The 16,069-nt window shown below is 38.1% G+C and overlaps 1 protein-coding gene across 1 annotated transcript in view; it reads right to left on the bottom strand.

Annotated features, from left to right (window-relative positions):
• The window catches only part of RNF2 (ring finger protein 2), a 35,221-nt gene extending 19,663 nt beyond the window's left edge, over positions 1–15,558 (bottom strand). Inside the window, exons 1-2 of the mRNA XM_069074418.1 lie at positions 15,334–15,558; positions 1,940–2,028 (exon numbers count right to left, since the gene is read on the bottom strand). Of these exons, the coding sequence (XP_068930519.1) occupies positions 1,940–2,026 (87 nt within the window). The 5' untranslated portion in view covers positions 2,027–2,028; positions 15,334–15,558. The remainder of the gene's footprint in view (positions 1–1,939; positions 2,029–15,333) is intronic.
• Between the last annotated feature and the right edge of the window lie 511 nt (positions 15,559–16,069).

Here is a 16,069-nt window from a genome sequence, read left to right as displayed (position 1 = left end):
TGGGTTTATTTTATATCCTGCAACTATGCTAAATTTATTTATCTCAAGTAGCTTTTTACTTGATTCTCTAAATATATTATCATATCATCTATAAAGAGTGATAGCTTAGTCTCTTCTTTGCCTAACCTAATTCCTTTGATTTCTTTTTCTTCTCTTATTGCTACAGCTAACATTTCTAGTACCAAATTGAACAGGGGTGATAGAAACAAGGACATCTTTGTTTCACCCCTGATCTTACTGGAAATGCTTCTAGCTTGTCCCCATTATATATAATACTTGCTGATGGTTTTAAATAGATGCTACTTATTATTTTAAAGAAGATTCCATTTATTCCTATACTTTCTAGTGTTTTTAATAGGAATGGGTGTTGTATTTTGTCAAAGGCTTTTTCTACATCTATTGAGATAATCATATGGTTTCTGCTAGTTTTGTTGTTGATATGATTGATTATACTAACAGTTTTCCTAATATTGAACCATCCTTGCATTCCTGGAATAAATCCTACCTGATCAAAGTGTATTATTTTCATGATAAGTTGCTGTAGTCTTTTTGCTAATATTTTATTGATATTTTTGCATCTATATTCATGAGGAAAATTGGTCTATAATTTTCTTTCTCTATTTTGGCTCTTCCCGATTTAGGTATCAATATTATATTTGTATCATAAAAAGAATTTGGTAGGACTCCTTCTCCAACTTTCCCAAATAGTTTATAAAGTATTGGAATTAATTGTTTTTTAAATGTTTGATAGAATTTGCTTGTAAAACCTTCTGGCCCTGGAGATTTTTTCCTAGGGAGTTCATTGATGGTCTGTTCAATTTCTTTTTCTGAGATGGGGTTATTTAAGTATTCTACTTCCTCTTCAGTTAATCTGGGCATTTTATATTTTTGTAAATATTCATCCATTTCACTAAGATTATCAAATTTATGGGCACATAATTGGGCAAAATAACTCCTAATTACTGTTTTAATTTCTTCTTCATTGGATGTTAATTCACCCTTTTCATTTTTGATACTGGTAATTTGGTTTTCTTTTGCCTTTTGGAGGGTAATTGGGGTTAAGTAACTTGCCCAAGGTGACACGGCTAGTTTTTTTTGTGTGGGTATTAAGTGTCTGAGGCCGGAACAAAACACAGGTCGTCCTGACTCCAGGACCAGCGCTTTACTCACTGCGCCACTGCCCCAGTAATTTGGTTTTCTTTCTTTTTTTTTTTTATCAAATTGACTAAAGGTCTATCAATTTTATTGTTTTTTTTTTCATAAAACTAGCTCTTAGTTTTATTTATTAGTTCAATAGGTTGGCTTTTTTTTTTTTGCTTTTTGGAGGGCAATTGGGGTTAAGTGACTTGCCCAGGGTCACACAGCTAGTTTTTGTGTTAAGTGTCTAAGGACTGATTTGAACTCAGGTCCTCCTGACTCCAGGGCCAGTGCTCTATTCACTGTGCCACCTAGCTGCCCCATCAATAGTTTTATTAATTTCAATTTTATTCATCTCTCCTTTTTTTTTCAGTATTTCTAATTTAGTATTTAGTTGGGGATTTACAATTTGTTCTTTTTCTAGCTTTTTCAGTTGCATGTCCAGTTTATTGATTTCCATTTTCTTTATTTTATTCAACTTCCCCTAAGAACTGCTTTTGCTGCATCCCACAAGTTTTGGTATACTGTCTCATTATCGTCATTCTCTTGAATGAAGTTACTGATTTGTTTCTAATGATTTCTTGTTTGACCCACTCATTCTTTAGGATTAAATTATTTAATTTCCAATTAGATTTTAGTCTATCTTTCCATGGCCCTTTATTACATATTATAAGTTTTAGGTTTTTAAATGTCAAAAATAGTAAATATACAAGTATTTCTATAAATTAAGTCATTATCTTATAAGTGCACAAATTTCTTATTTCAATGTTTCAAGTTAAAGTTTTATCTTGTTTTACATTACCTGAGGTGTTCGCTGTAATTCATATAAACTTAGTTCCCATGTTTTGCTTAAAGGCTGAGTTCCATTTGTCTGCACAGCCTGAGACATTGCTGAAAATAAAGTAAGAGAAAAGTTTAATTATTTGAACAGGATAAAAATACCACAAAAGTATTTTTTGAATACAAGTAACTTAAGGCAAAAAATAACCCTTTTTTAAAATCAACTTTGTAAAAAGTTCCTTAAAGAAGTTAAGGTTCCAATAACACTAAGTATTTTTAAAAGGTCATTAAATGTCAGAACTCAAATTTTACCTAAGAAATACTTAATATACTCTAAAAACTAGAGAATGGTTTCTTCACATTTAAAAAAGAGGGTAAAGGATTGAGGTGGGAAAGCAGACATCAAAAAAATCATTCAGAAATTTTTGTTTGCCAACAGGCAAATGTGGAAAAGAAAGGATAAATGATCTTAAAAGCCAAAGTTGCTCCTTTTCTCTGCAAATGTGATGATCAGCAGAAAAAAAAAACTTAACTTTCATTTTTCCATTTTAAAGAACATATTTTAAAAGTTAAAATTTCTCCAAGTCAATTAATAAAATGACAATCTCTTGGGACACACACACACATTCTAACATAGCTTCATTACCATAATAAAAATATTAAATTTATAGTCATATTCCACACATAAAATAGTTCTTACTTGTACTTTTAGGTTTTTTTTTTAAAGATATTCCCAGAAGGGGGAAAAATTTATTAAGCAAACTGAAAGAAAGCTAAGACAATGACAAAAGAAGACAGACACCATCATTTATCTTTAGCCATTAAATACATATGTATATGTAAATTTTGATTTGATATAATTTAATCTCAATTGATGGTATCATTTCCATTGTTCACATATCAGTTTCAAATTTCATGGTTCTAGTTACTTATATAAATCTTCATTTTTCTTTAATAAAGAATAAGACAGAAATTTAAAAAATCATTTTGTGCTTGGATAAAAAGATAAATCCTTTACTTATCCAAAATTTATCAAAGGAAAAAAAATTCACTAAGCTATTCTCCATATGTAAATGATAAAGTGAATTATGTAGCAAATAAAGAATCAGGAGATAATGAACAATTTGCAAAAATGAAAAAGCAGTACATATGAATAGAGCTAACTGGTGAGAAGAGTTATGGTGATTGACTGTATTTTGATTTACTGTCACAATCTGCCAAGTAAGATGCAAAATATGCTGTCAAGAGAAAAATTATGACACAAGAGAAGAATTTTCTTTATTAGACAAGAGTTTTGTTTGATCATTTTCAATTCATTTAATAAAATGATATTACCAATTAATCAATACAGAAGCATTTGTGTTTACTATGTGAGAGGCACTATTTAAGTGCTGGGAATACAAAGAAAAAAGCAAAAACTATCCCTGACCTCAAGGAACTTGCATTCTAATGCAGAAGACAATACATGCAGACAAATAAGTATATACAATGTACATGAAGCATAGATAACAAAGTAACCTTGTGGAAAGGCCTCCTGCAAAAAATAGGAGCTGATTAAGATCACCAATAGAAATGATAGGGTGGAAAAGAGGATTTAAGAAGGTACATGACTAGCAAACAAGACAAGAAGGAAAAGTCAGACAGGTGAGAGAACCAGGAAAGAAAAATGCCACACACCAAAAAAATGAGAGAAGAGAGCACCAAGGAGAAGAGAGAACTGACCATGTCAAAGACATCAGAGAAGTCAAGGGGGATGAAAGTTGAGTTAAGGGTACTGGATTTGACATTTAAGAATTATTCGCAACTTTGGAGAGCACTTTCAGTTGAATGATACGATCAGAAGCCAGACTACAGAGTTAGGAAGAGAGAGAGGGAAATAAAAGCATCTATTGTAGATAACCCCCTCAAGGAGTTTAGCCATAAAAGGGGTATCATCCAAGATGATACCAGGAATGGATGGATCAAGTAAGGATCTTCTGAGAGTGAAGGAGACATGGGTATGTTTGCAAACAGTAGGGAAGCAATCCCTAGAAAGGGAGACACAAGATTAGTGAGAGAGTTGGGATGATAGATGGGGCAAACTACAGGAGAAGATGAGACAGAACAGGATCATTTGTGCACATACTGGGGTTTGCCTAGGTAAGAAGGGCCACCTATAACCTACCCTTTCAAACACACCTAGGCCTACCAAAATCCACCCTTCAAGACATATATTCCATTATTTCTCTCTAGTCAAAAGTTTTACTTACTGTTTCTAAATACATTGACCTGCACATAAAAAGTGATTAAAGAATGCCTACTTGATTGTAGATGCTATAGCTGTTTATAGCCCATATTAGTCTTGAATTCCTAGTAAAATACTTGACCACCTTTCATGAAAAGTGTGAAATTTCTTAAAAGTATAATTCAGTATTCTTTTTTTTTTTGGAGCGGGGGGAAGGCAGGGCAATGGGGGTTAAGTGACTTGCCCAAGGTCACACGGCTAGTAAGCGTTAAGTGTCTGAGGCCAAATTTGAACTCAGGTCCTCCTGACTCCAGGGCTGGTGCTCTATTCACTGCACCACCTAGCCGCCCCCCAGCATTCATTATTCTTAATTCACTCAAAAATATAATGCAAACACACACACACACACACACACACACACAGAGTTTATTTTAAATATATTACTGGGCAAGCAGGTGACACAGTAGGTAAAGCACTGGGCCTAGCATCAGGAAGACTTAAGTTCAAATCCAACCTCAGACCCTTTCTGGCTGTGTGATCCCGGGCAAGTCACTTAACCCTATTTGCCTCAGTTTCCTCATCTGTAAAACGAGATGGAGAAGGAAATGGCAAATTATTCCTGTATCTTAGCCAAGAAAACCCCAAATGGGGTCATAAAGAGTTGAATATGACTGAAATGACTGAACAACAACAAAATTAAGTTATATAACCTCAGTATTTAGGATCATAAGATCCGATATTTATAGCTGGAAGGGGATATGATCCAATCCTAGCCCCATTTTACAAATAAGAAACTGTGACTTGACTTGCTCAAGGAAACAAAAGTAACCCAGGTCCTCTGACATGCAACATATTTTAAAATAATTAGGTTTTGCTTGATTCCTCTGGTCTTGTATATTTAAAACTACAAGGTCATGGCTCCATTAATGTATCACAACATTTATATAGCAGAAAGAATTTAGTTCAGTGCCCCTAGTCAAGTAACAGCTTCTTTCAGGCTAAGTTCCTTATTTGTAAAACTGGGTTAATACCTACCCTAACTACAGAGGATTGTTATAAGGATCCAAATGAACTAATGGAGATGGAAGTACTTTATTAACTAAATATAATGCCTAATCAAATCCAACAAGCATGTAAGGGTTAACTATATCTTACAGGGACTGGGAAGAAAAGGAGTACATCCCCTCAAAAAGGTTATATTCTACCAGGGAGTGATTCAACAGATAGGGATAAGTCAATGCACAATAATTTAATGTGGAAGAGAAAATTAACATGAGAAGTGGCACATGAAAAAATATATCCCGGATATTACTTACTGAGGATGGGGGTAGAAGAATTCAGGAACTCTAAGGAAAGGTAGGGAGCAAGATTTGGGCAAGGCTGGCTGAAATATAGAACATGTAAAGGAAGAGTTATGTGAAATGAAACCAAGAAGTTAGGGCTTTAAATGCCAAGCTTAAGAGTTTGTACTTTATCCTAGAGGACTCAAGGTCTTTCACTGCATCCAGGGCATCTCTAGTCATTCTGATCTATATCTTGTCACTGAACCCAGATGACTCTGGGGCTATCTGCAGTTGTCCTGATCTGTATCTGGCCACTGGACCCTGAGAGTCTGGAGGAGAAGGTGAGGCAGATGACTTTGCACAATCCTCCCTCGTTTAAATGACAATTTACTAGCATGTCATGGCATCATCTCCCTGATGTCATGGTATTCTTCAAAAACGAAGGACAAACAACAATAGGGAACCATTAAAAGTTCCTGAGCAGGAAAAGGAGTGTAATATTTTAAGACATAGGCTTTAGGAAAATTCTTTTGGAATCTACATGGAAGATATACCGAAGAATGGAGAGACAAAGGCAGAAATCCAATTATGTATAGGGTTCCTATACTTAACTCAATCTTCCTCTTACCTGCAACATGGCTAGAAAATTGTCTTTAGCAACTGTCTACTTGTCTCAATTAACCTGAGCATGATTAAACTGAAGTTTAGCTTTTCTGACACTGTCTTTTTAAGGCTATGCCACTCTTTTAAAGCATGTGTCTTCAGTTACTTTAATTTCATTTCTTGTACATATTCTTTTTTAATTGATTTTGTCAATGATGTCACCATTCAAAGATACCAGATTCTTTAGACATCAATTCCTTTTCTTCCTCAACAGAAGTGATGACACCAGAACATTTTAAGAAACTAACACAAACCATCTAGTCGGATGCAACCATTGATTTATTTCATGGACTCAACAATGCCAGTTCTTAACTTGGAATCTGAGGCTAGATTTTAGGGGGAAAATCTACTTCTTTATTGTTACTAACCTCTAATTGAAATTTAGCATTTATTTAAATTATTTAAAAATAGTATTCTGAAAAGTGGTCCATAGGCTTTGCCAGTCTGGCAAATGGGTTCATTACACAAAAAAAGATTCGGAACACCTGAAAGTTTATTAAGCATCTATGTTATCCACAGAGAACTATACTAGGTGTTGGGAGTGATCATGAATTTAGCTAAAACATGGACCTACTACTCCTACTAATAGGCTCTAGCAAGAACAAGCCTTAGAACTTGGCTCCAAACTTAAACACAAATAATTTTAAGTTTTAGCACCAGGATAGAAACTAACTTCAGAATTAAATAGCTAATAATAATAGCTAACATTTGCATAACACTTAGAAGCTTGCAAAGCACATATATATATGTGCTCATACACATGCATACATGTGGTGTATATATATGTATAGATAAACTCTCATTTGAGCCATACGTTATTAATATATTTTACAGAAAAGAAAACTCAGGCTGAGTTAAGTTAAATAACTTGCCCCGGGCCACAGAGCTATCAAATGACTGAGCTAGGCCTCCAGTCTTTCTGTCCATTGCACTTGGACTATGTCCTCCTCTTCAAACTCGTGCTTGAGTCAAGAAGACTTAGGTTTAAATTCTGCCTTTTCTGTGCCTCAATTTATCTGTAAAATAAAGTGCCTGGAAATTCAATGGCTTCTAAGGTCCCTTCTAAGCTCTAAATCTATGAACATGTTGTATTTTTACCCATTCCCCTCAGTCCCTTTTCCCTTCCCCAGCCAAAACCCCCACATAAACTCTGTAAGAGCAGAAACTGTTTCATTTTTATATTTTTATTTCCAGTGGCTAGTCTGGGATATATCTTATAATGGACAATTAAGCAATGACAGGTTGATTATAATTTCGACTCTAAAAGGAAACTGAAAAAAAAAATAGGCCATAATAAGAATAAATGAATAGGTACACATGAAGATAATATTAAATTCAACACGCATTTTTGTATAGCTTATGTATTTCTACAATTTCAAATTTATGAATTTCTACACTGCACAACATAAGCTCAAGGATAATGAGTCTTTTGCCCTTGAACAGGTACCACAGGACCTGAATCCTGATTCTGCAGTTTAATTCCTGTAAGACTTAGAGCAAGTCATTTCATCTCTCTAGGTCTCAGTTTCTCCACATGTAAAATGGGAGAATGACAACAGGTGACCCCTAAAAGGTCCCTTCTAGCTCTAAATTAAATGACCCAATATAATTTATCTTGCTTCCACTCTGAATTCTTCTGTTTTAGTACAGTACTACTTTCCTTTCCTGGTAAGTGGACAAAAAGTAAGCTGTCAGAGAAAGGCTCTGAGCAGAGGAAAATGACAGAACAGAGTTGTGGCAGAGACTGAGGGAGAAATGGCAAACTGGAGCAATGAGCCGAACTCCAAATATGCCTACCAAACCCAAAAGTCATGTAGCCAAAGCCAAGTTTGCCCCTCACAACTAAGCACTACCAGCACAGTAGAATCAGAGTTCAAACCATTTTTTGGTTTTAGTGAGGTCTAAGTAAATAGGAAGGAGTCAGGAGAAACGTAGGAGCCCAGTCATTCTGAAAAGCAACTGGGAACTACTAGGTCTATACCCCAAAAAGATCAAAGAAAGAGGAAATGGTCCACTGTACAAAAATATTTACAGCAGCTCTTTTTGTGCCAAAAAAACTGAAAACTAAAGAGGTACAATTGGAGCGTAGCTGAATAAATTAACATTTATAAATCTATGATTAAGTTTCAGAGAAAACTAGTCAGACTTGTATGAATTGTTGTAAAACAAAGTGAGCACAATCAGGAGCACATTTAATTCAATAACAACACTAAAGATTAACAACTTTGAAACACTTAAGAACTCTGAGTAACCTAAAGACTAACAACAATTCTAGAAGATTTATAATGAAATTTGCTACCTACCTCCTGACACAGAAGTGATACACCCAGTGTGCTGACATTTTTTTGGACATGGCAGGCACAGGGATTTTGTTTTGCTTAACTCTGCATGTTACAAGGATTTGGGATTTTTTTTATTACACAAAATTATACTAATTTCTGTTTTATATTCTTAATTTCAGGCATAGGAAGTCACCTACTAAGCCAGCAAAAAAAGTTTGTTTTGCCTAGGAGGCAGAGTAGAAGAGAACTAAAGACCTAGGAAGAGCCTTAAGATCATCTAGAGATCCATCATTTTGCCCCAAAAGGAAACATTTATTTCAGGGTCACACAATTAGTTATTAGCAGACCTAGAAGCCCACTGCTTCTGGTTCCCAGTCTTGTACTTTTGCCCCCAGCCCATGTAGCCCACTCTTACAATAAAATTTTTATTCATTATTTCTTAGGTTTTATTACAATGAATTTTACACATCTGTGAGCAACATCAAAACATCTCAACTTAGATTAGCATTTAAATGTCTAATTAAGCAGCATAAATTTTAACTGACAACTTTCTCATTTGCCACTGTCTCCTAAGAGATATGTGATAGCACAAAATAACCCCTGGTGCATGGAAATACTTGATTCAAACTAATCAGGGTCACATACAATGGTTGAGCCTCAGCAGAATTTGTTTAAAAAACAAAACAAAACAAAACCCCACCACTCTTTCAACTTGGTAGTACGTTAATAACTAATTGACATTTCTGTTTTACCATAGTTAGCCTACATTCCAACACAGAGCTCCAAGCATACAATTCAAAATAAACTGAATTGACAAGCTGTCTATATTTTGCCTAACAGAAATATTAGCTTGTCAAAAATGGTTACGACTTATGGAGTGAACAATTAATGAAATGAGCTACATAGATAAGACACTGCTAACCTCAACTGACAAATGAAACTTGCTTTGGTACTACTGTTAAAAGAAATGCAAACAATTTATCACTTTAAACAAAATAAATGTTAACATTAAGAATAAGGTCATTTGTCCATAATACCCAGAAAAATTCTCATACTTAGCAGTCACCACCAACAGCACATAAAAGTAACATGTATTCTTCTTGTACAGAAACACTGGGCAGATTTTCTCAGAGCACAAGGGTGCTCATTATTTTCACTGTGGAAAAGACCAATTAAAAGGTCAGGTTTTTTTTCCCCCAAATTTCTAGCTAAACACTTTTAAGAGTAAAGATGAATTCCCTAAAATCTGTCAAGTGTCAAAAAATTATCTCAATCTTGTTGCTAATTTAAATCAACAAGCATTAATAAGTGCCTGATGTAAGTACTGCACTACGGTAGACATGGGCAAAGTCCTTGCTTTCATGGAACTTATAGCTCAACAGAAGGGTTACAAGTAGACCACCAATTACAATGCAAAACACTAACTACTTAGGATATATGCATGCAAAATGTCATGTGAAATCCAAGGAGGGAAAAAGACCTCAAAAATCATTCATTATATTTGAGTTAGATTTTCACAGATAAAAAGATTCGATATGATGGCCTAGGACCTAGGTATATAATTTACTTTGTCATTGTGTATCTTTAGTGACTTTCCAAATATAAGCAAAACCAAATAGTCTGCTTCCCCACCTTCTTCATTTCCCTCCCACTTGAGAAAGCTGGTGGCACAGTGGACCAGAAGCACGGGGTTTGCAAAGAAGACCAGAGTTCAAACAGACCCTCGGACTCTGACTATGTGACCCTGGGCAAATCACTTAACCTGTTTACTTCTGTTTCCTCAACTGTAAAATGAGAATAATCAAAGGATTGTTGTGAGGATCAAATGAGCAATTTATAAAGGCGCATAACACAGTGCCTGGCGCATAGTAGGTATGCTGTAAATGCTTATTCACCTTGAACCTACAAAATAAATCTGAGGCTTTCGGTTTCTAGTGGTTGTGTAGCACCCACAGATAAGGAAAAACGGTGCAGGGTCCTAAATTCAAAACAAAAAAGGTTAAGGTGAGAAAAGAAATATGAACTAAAGTTTTAAGTTAATCTTAAAAAAGTAATTTTATATCTAAGGGGAAAGAAGGCTTAATGGAAGGAAAGTACTGTGGATCTTTTATTAACCATGGATGCAAATTTTCCATCCCCCACTCTTTTATATTTAAAAGAACAGACTTTTATTTAAGACCTACCCATTAAACCATGTGAATTTCGGCTTCTTGAAAAGAATGCTCAGGTTTGGCTTAAAAAAATACTGTTACAATAAACAGGATAGTGGTTTCTCTTGAAAAAAGGAGACTATCACTCAGAGACATACTAGATTTGAATATTCTGCATCAAACTTTTAAATCACTTTTACAGGGGCCAAACTTCTTTTTTCCTTTCAGTAAGATGATAATGTAGTACTACTTTACCCTAATATTAGCAACTATAATATAACTAGATAAAAAATGCATATAGAAAAGTTTGAAATATGAATAATAATTATCAGGAAAATCCTAATTGCTTTTAAAAAACAGGCTTGAGTCATGATTATTCTAATCTTTTCTATGGAAACTAGGGAGGGACTAAAAATTAAAATGCCACAAAACCTTTTTTCTTGCATACCATTTATTTACTGATATAATAGTGTTCCTCTACCCAACCAGTCCCACCCCCCAAAAAATTTGATCACAGTGAGTGGAAAAAAAAACAAAACCTCCCACACTTCCATAAAAAAGGCGCTGAATAGATATGACGCTAATAGTTTTAATTACAGGATTATAGGTCTCTACTAAGCTAACATTTAGTTCCTAAATCCCACAATTTCAGTCAATAATGCTACAGGTATTTTGAGTCATATATTTCATATTTTTACATGAATATAAAGATTATTTTTACAGTTAACATAAAGTTTTAGAAAAATTAATGGACTTTCACAAAGAAATATAACTTCAAGAATTACTGAATAATCGGATCCTACATGAAGCTTGAATGGGTTATACAGACAAGTAATTTTTAAAAATACATTTGCTCCTTCTACCCACCTATCATACTTTCCTTTCCTTCCAACTTCGATATCAAAGTGCTGCTTATTCTGCCTTATTTTTTGTTCACTTTGTTTAGATACATATTTCAGATTGTTAAATTTGCCTCCTCAATAATTTCATAGTTGAAGGGTAAAAGAAAGGTATGAAGAGGTAAGGACCAAAGGAAAACATCCAAATGTATAATCTACTCCCAAAAGAGAACAACTTTCTGATGTTTCTCTCATTGTTTGAACTCTGGTCTAAATGTCCTTATGGTAATGAAGACCTAGGAAATTTATACCTTTCAACGGCATAAAGCCCTCTTCTATATTATTCTTGCTATCACTCTTCAGATTTAAATATATAAATAAGTTTCCTTAAAAGAATTTAGGGTAGGGGAGAAATAATGAAAACAACAAAGTTACCATTAAAAAAAGTGATAAAAATCCATTTAGCCACAAGTCATAAAAATTCCAGGAAGAGAATACATTACCTACTAATAAAAAGTTTTTCCATGTTTTAAATTAAAAACAAACACAAACTGTAAACCTTAATGTAGACACAAAAATGCACTGAGGTTCCCATAATTCTGTTTTCAGGGCTAAAGTCTTTTAGATACTTCATTTAGTGAAAAACCTGCATAGGGGTTCAAAGGAGAGTGAGTGAGTGAGTGTGTGTGAGTGTGGAGAGGAAGAGAGAAACAGAGAGAGAGAAGAGAGAAATAGAGAGAGAAAAGAGAGAGAAAGAGAGAGAGAGAGAGAGAGAGAGAGAAGAGTCAAGAACAAGATTTGCTGTAAAGTGGAATTTGATGTAAGATAATGAATTCTACCTTAGAGGAAACCTTGTTTTGGAGCAAATATGTCAAACTAGCAACTAGGACAGCATGCAAGTCTGAAAATAAAAAAGGCACTTGAGTACAGGCTCAATCAGATTAAAATGTTATTGGGAAATGTTTAACAAAATAAAAATACAGCATAGAAAATGTTAATTTGCAGTTTTTTAAGTCATTAAGGCCCACAGGAATCTGTTTCTATGTGAGTTTGACACAACTGTTCTTGAGCAGTTCAACTGGCATCGACGTGCTCACCTTTAAAACCTTAAGTATTAATATCTTACATTAAATCAATATATGCAAAACCAGTAACCTGTAATTGAAAACAAGTTTACTGAAAATAAAGGCAATTCCCCTAAAATTCATGCTTTTCTATTTAGAGAGGGCAATGAATTTCTTTGTATTTTAAAGCCTTCCACAAAGTTGTGGATCCGAAAGGAAGGAGCAAAGATGCAGATAAATGACTAATATTTGGTATTTTTAAAAAGTGATTAACCTGAGAAGTGAAGAAAAAGGCAGTATGAATTACACAAGGTTTACAGAACTGGAAGCTATTTCAAGGTTGTATAATAAAGTGTTCGTTTAGGCGCTAGGATTTTATTTAAATATCAAAAGGAATCGCTGGTCTGGTAGAATTTGTAATGGACCAAAAAACCCCAAAGCATTATTCCTAGCTCTTGAATAATAAATGAATAACTAATAATTGAATAAACTAATTCATGATTAGAAGTTTCAATCACCTAATCATCTATAAAATCAATTCCCACCCAATTTCTCCAGGGTGTGATGGATAGAGCACTGGACTTGGGAGTAGGGAAGATCTGGGACTGAAAACTTGCTTTTCAACTGCTTGAAACTAGTTTTGTGACCACTATAAGACCACTGTGTGAGCAAGTTACTTAACTTCTCTAGGCCTTAGTTGCTTCATCTGTAAAAATGGGGCTAATAAGTAGTACTTGATCCTCAAAAGGTTGTTTTGAGGCTCAAATGAGATAATGCATGAAACTAGATGGTGCAGTGGGATAAAGCACTGGAGGGGAGAGTCAGTTCCATCTGAGTTAAAATGTGGCCTCAGAAACTTACTAGCTGTGTGACCATGGGCCAGTCATGTAACCTGTCTAAAATTATAGCACCTACTTCCCAAGGCTGTAAGGATCAAATAAGTTAATATTTGTAAACTTGTTTGCAAATGCTAGCTATTATTAACATATACTAAATATGTCTGAAAAAAATTAAAGCACTATAAAAATGTCAGCTATTATTCTGGCAAGAACGAAGTATCTGTAAGTACAATAAACTCATCCAAGAAAGAGGTCAAAATCACTTTACTATCTCAAATCCAATTATCCATCAAATCAACAAGTACTTATAAAATGGCTGGTGATGTAAAGAACAAGATATTCTGGAAACACGAGAAATGTTTAAGGTACAAATGCCAAAAGGTACATGATTAAGTGCCATAATTAATGTTATAGGAATTCAGAAATAAATCAATATGGGTGGCTGCTTAGCAACCTGGCTTGCCTTCCAAACAAAAATTATCTTGAAACTTTACCAAAAATAAACTGGATTATGAAAACGCTATATGATGTTTGACCCATCTATCTTTGTCCTAGAATTTTCAGTTCACAGCTTCGAAACCAAGCTTTAACTTTGCCTTGGTGCCATAGCCAGAGAGCTGGAAGGCACATTTGTGGCTATCTATTGTAACTTCTCATTTTATGGAGGAGGGAACTGAGGACAGTGGCCCAGAGGGATTAAATAATTTGCCAAAAAGCAGGAATTCCCGATCAGGGAATTTCTAACTTCCAAACTGAGCTCCACATTATTAAAAAGGCAGTTAACCATGGGGTGGAAGGGAGAAGAGTATAACTCAATGCAAGAGTATACAGCCTTGACTATGAATTCCGATTTATCCTTTCCATGACAAACAAATGTGATTAAAATACTTAGAACGGAACGGAACAACCCAAACCTTAGGAAGGCAGGCACCTAATTCTAGTCGCCTCTAAATATATACAATTTTCTCACAAAGGGTCTCACAGAGAGAAAGTCTGGTTTCGGTGGATTGGGACAAGTTTTGTAGATTCATTCATTTCCAACAGTACCTGAAAAAATACTTTGATATGAAAGAGAAATCTGACAACCCCAATGACGTTCCACCAGCGCCACCAACCTGAAACCCAAGGCTGGACCCCGGGCGCCGGAGGGGGGTCCCAGGAATCAAGACCTGCCCCCCTTTCCACACACGATCCTTCCCTCTCCGGAGAAGAGGAAAAGGAGGTCCCCCCTGCGCGACGCCGGCTCCTCCCAGCTTACAGAATCCCCCGGTGTCTGAGACCCAGGCACCCTCCCCACCCCCCTAGCACCCCGACTCGGCCGCACAGTCGGAGGGGCTGCTACTGGCACAAAGAACATCCCCCCCAACTCTGCCTGCACAAACACGAGCTCCCCTCCACAGCGGAGGGGGCGAGAAGGATCCGCACGCCCCCCTCCAGAGGGCTCACAGGGGCAAGAACCTCGGGGGGCGGGCGGAGTGCTGAAGGGGCGTGGGGGCTGAACCCCCTCCCCGGGCCCCCAGCCCCGTCAGAGCCTGGTGGAGAGGGGCGCTCAAGGGGGAGAAAAAGGAAAAGAGGAGGGGGAAAGAGAGGGAAGGGGGAGGAGGAGGGAAGAAAGGGGGGGAGGAAAAGGGGGGAGGGGTGGGGAAGAGGGGCAGAAGGAAGAACGGGAGTAGGGAGGAGAGGAAGAGGAGAAGAGGGGGAGAAGGGAGAAAAAGAAAGAGAAGGAAGGGGAGGAGGCGAGGAAGAGGAAAGTGGGGGGAAGGAAAGAGGGTAAAGGAAGAAAGACCGGGGGAAGTGGCGGGGATGGGGGTGGGACCCTGTCTCTCCAACGGCCTGATGCCCCCCAAATGTGCCTCGCCCCCGCCTCCACACACCCCCTCCGACCCGAGGGAGACTCCGGAACAATGAGCATTCTCCGCCGCCGCCGGCGCTCCCCAGCCCTGGCCGGAGCTGGAGCTTGAGCCCGAGCTCGAGCCAGCCCCGGGCGGAGGGAACCGAGAGGGCGACGGCGCCATCTCCCCGCCCCCCACCCCCGGCCCGGCGGCCCCGGGCCTGCCCCCGCCCTCACTCACCCGCGCCCGCCCCGAGCCTCCGCGGGCTCCGCTCGCCGCAGCAGCTGAAGGGAGACGCAGGGCGACCGAGGCCCCAGCCGCCGCCGGCAGCGCCGCCGCACAATATGGCGAGGCTTCGCTTCCGCAATGGAGCTCGGGAAATCCAACAGGGGCCGCTCAATATTCATGAGAGACCGAGCCCGAGCCGGCTCCGGCAAGGGCTGGACGCGGGGCGGGAATGGGGGGAGACTGGGGCTGGGGGAGGGGGGCGGCGCCGGCGCCGGCGGGGGGAGAGACACCTGGAGGCTCCGAGCCGCCCCCCTCGCTGCCCGCCCCGCCCCCCGCGCCGCCCCGCCCCTCCCTCCCGCCCCGCCCACTCCTACCCACCAGAGCACCCTCCCCCAGGTCCCTGCCCTCCCATAGATGATGAAATAAGTACGTCACCGCCCTGACATCATCATTCCCCACCACCCCAAGGTGGTTTGGGTGTCACTTTATCAGGACCACAATCTGCCCCCACCTTACCCAGGAGTCTGCTTTGGAACAGGTGTGTCCAGCTGCATGTGTAGTCACGGCTCAGGGACCTGGAACCTAGAGAGATGGCAGCTGTTTAATTCTCTCCCGCTCTCCTCATGGACTCATAGTATAGATGTCCTAACTTTTAGGTCAGCAGAGACTTAGCACTTCCTCCTCTCCAGCCGCGTAAGGAGCTGACTTCTGACTTGGTATGACCTCTTGGCCTCTCCCACCCCCACCC

The sequence above is a fragment of the Petaurus breviceps genome, unplaced genomic scaffold, assembly GCF_028583685.1.
Source record: "Petaurus breviceps papuanus isolate PSGF00001 unplaced genomic scaffold, PetGlider_PUasm1.0 90895, whole genome shotgun sequence".
Lineage (NCBI taxonomy): Eukaryota > Metazoa > Chordata > Mammalia > Diprotodontia > Petauridae > Petaurus > Petaurus breviceps.
Note: the sequence above shows the minus strand (reverse complement) of the source record. Positions and strands in the feature narration are given on the sequence as shown.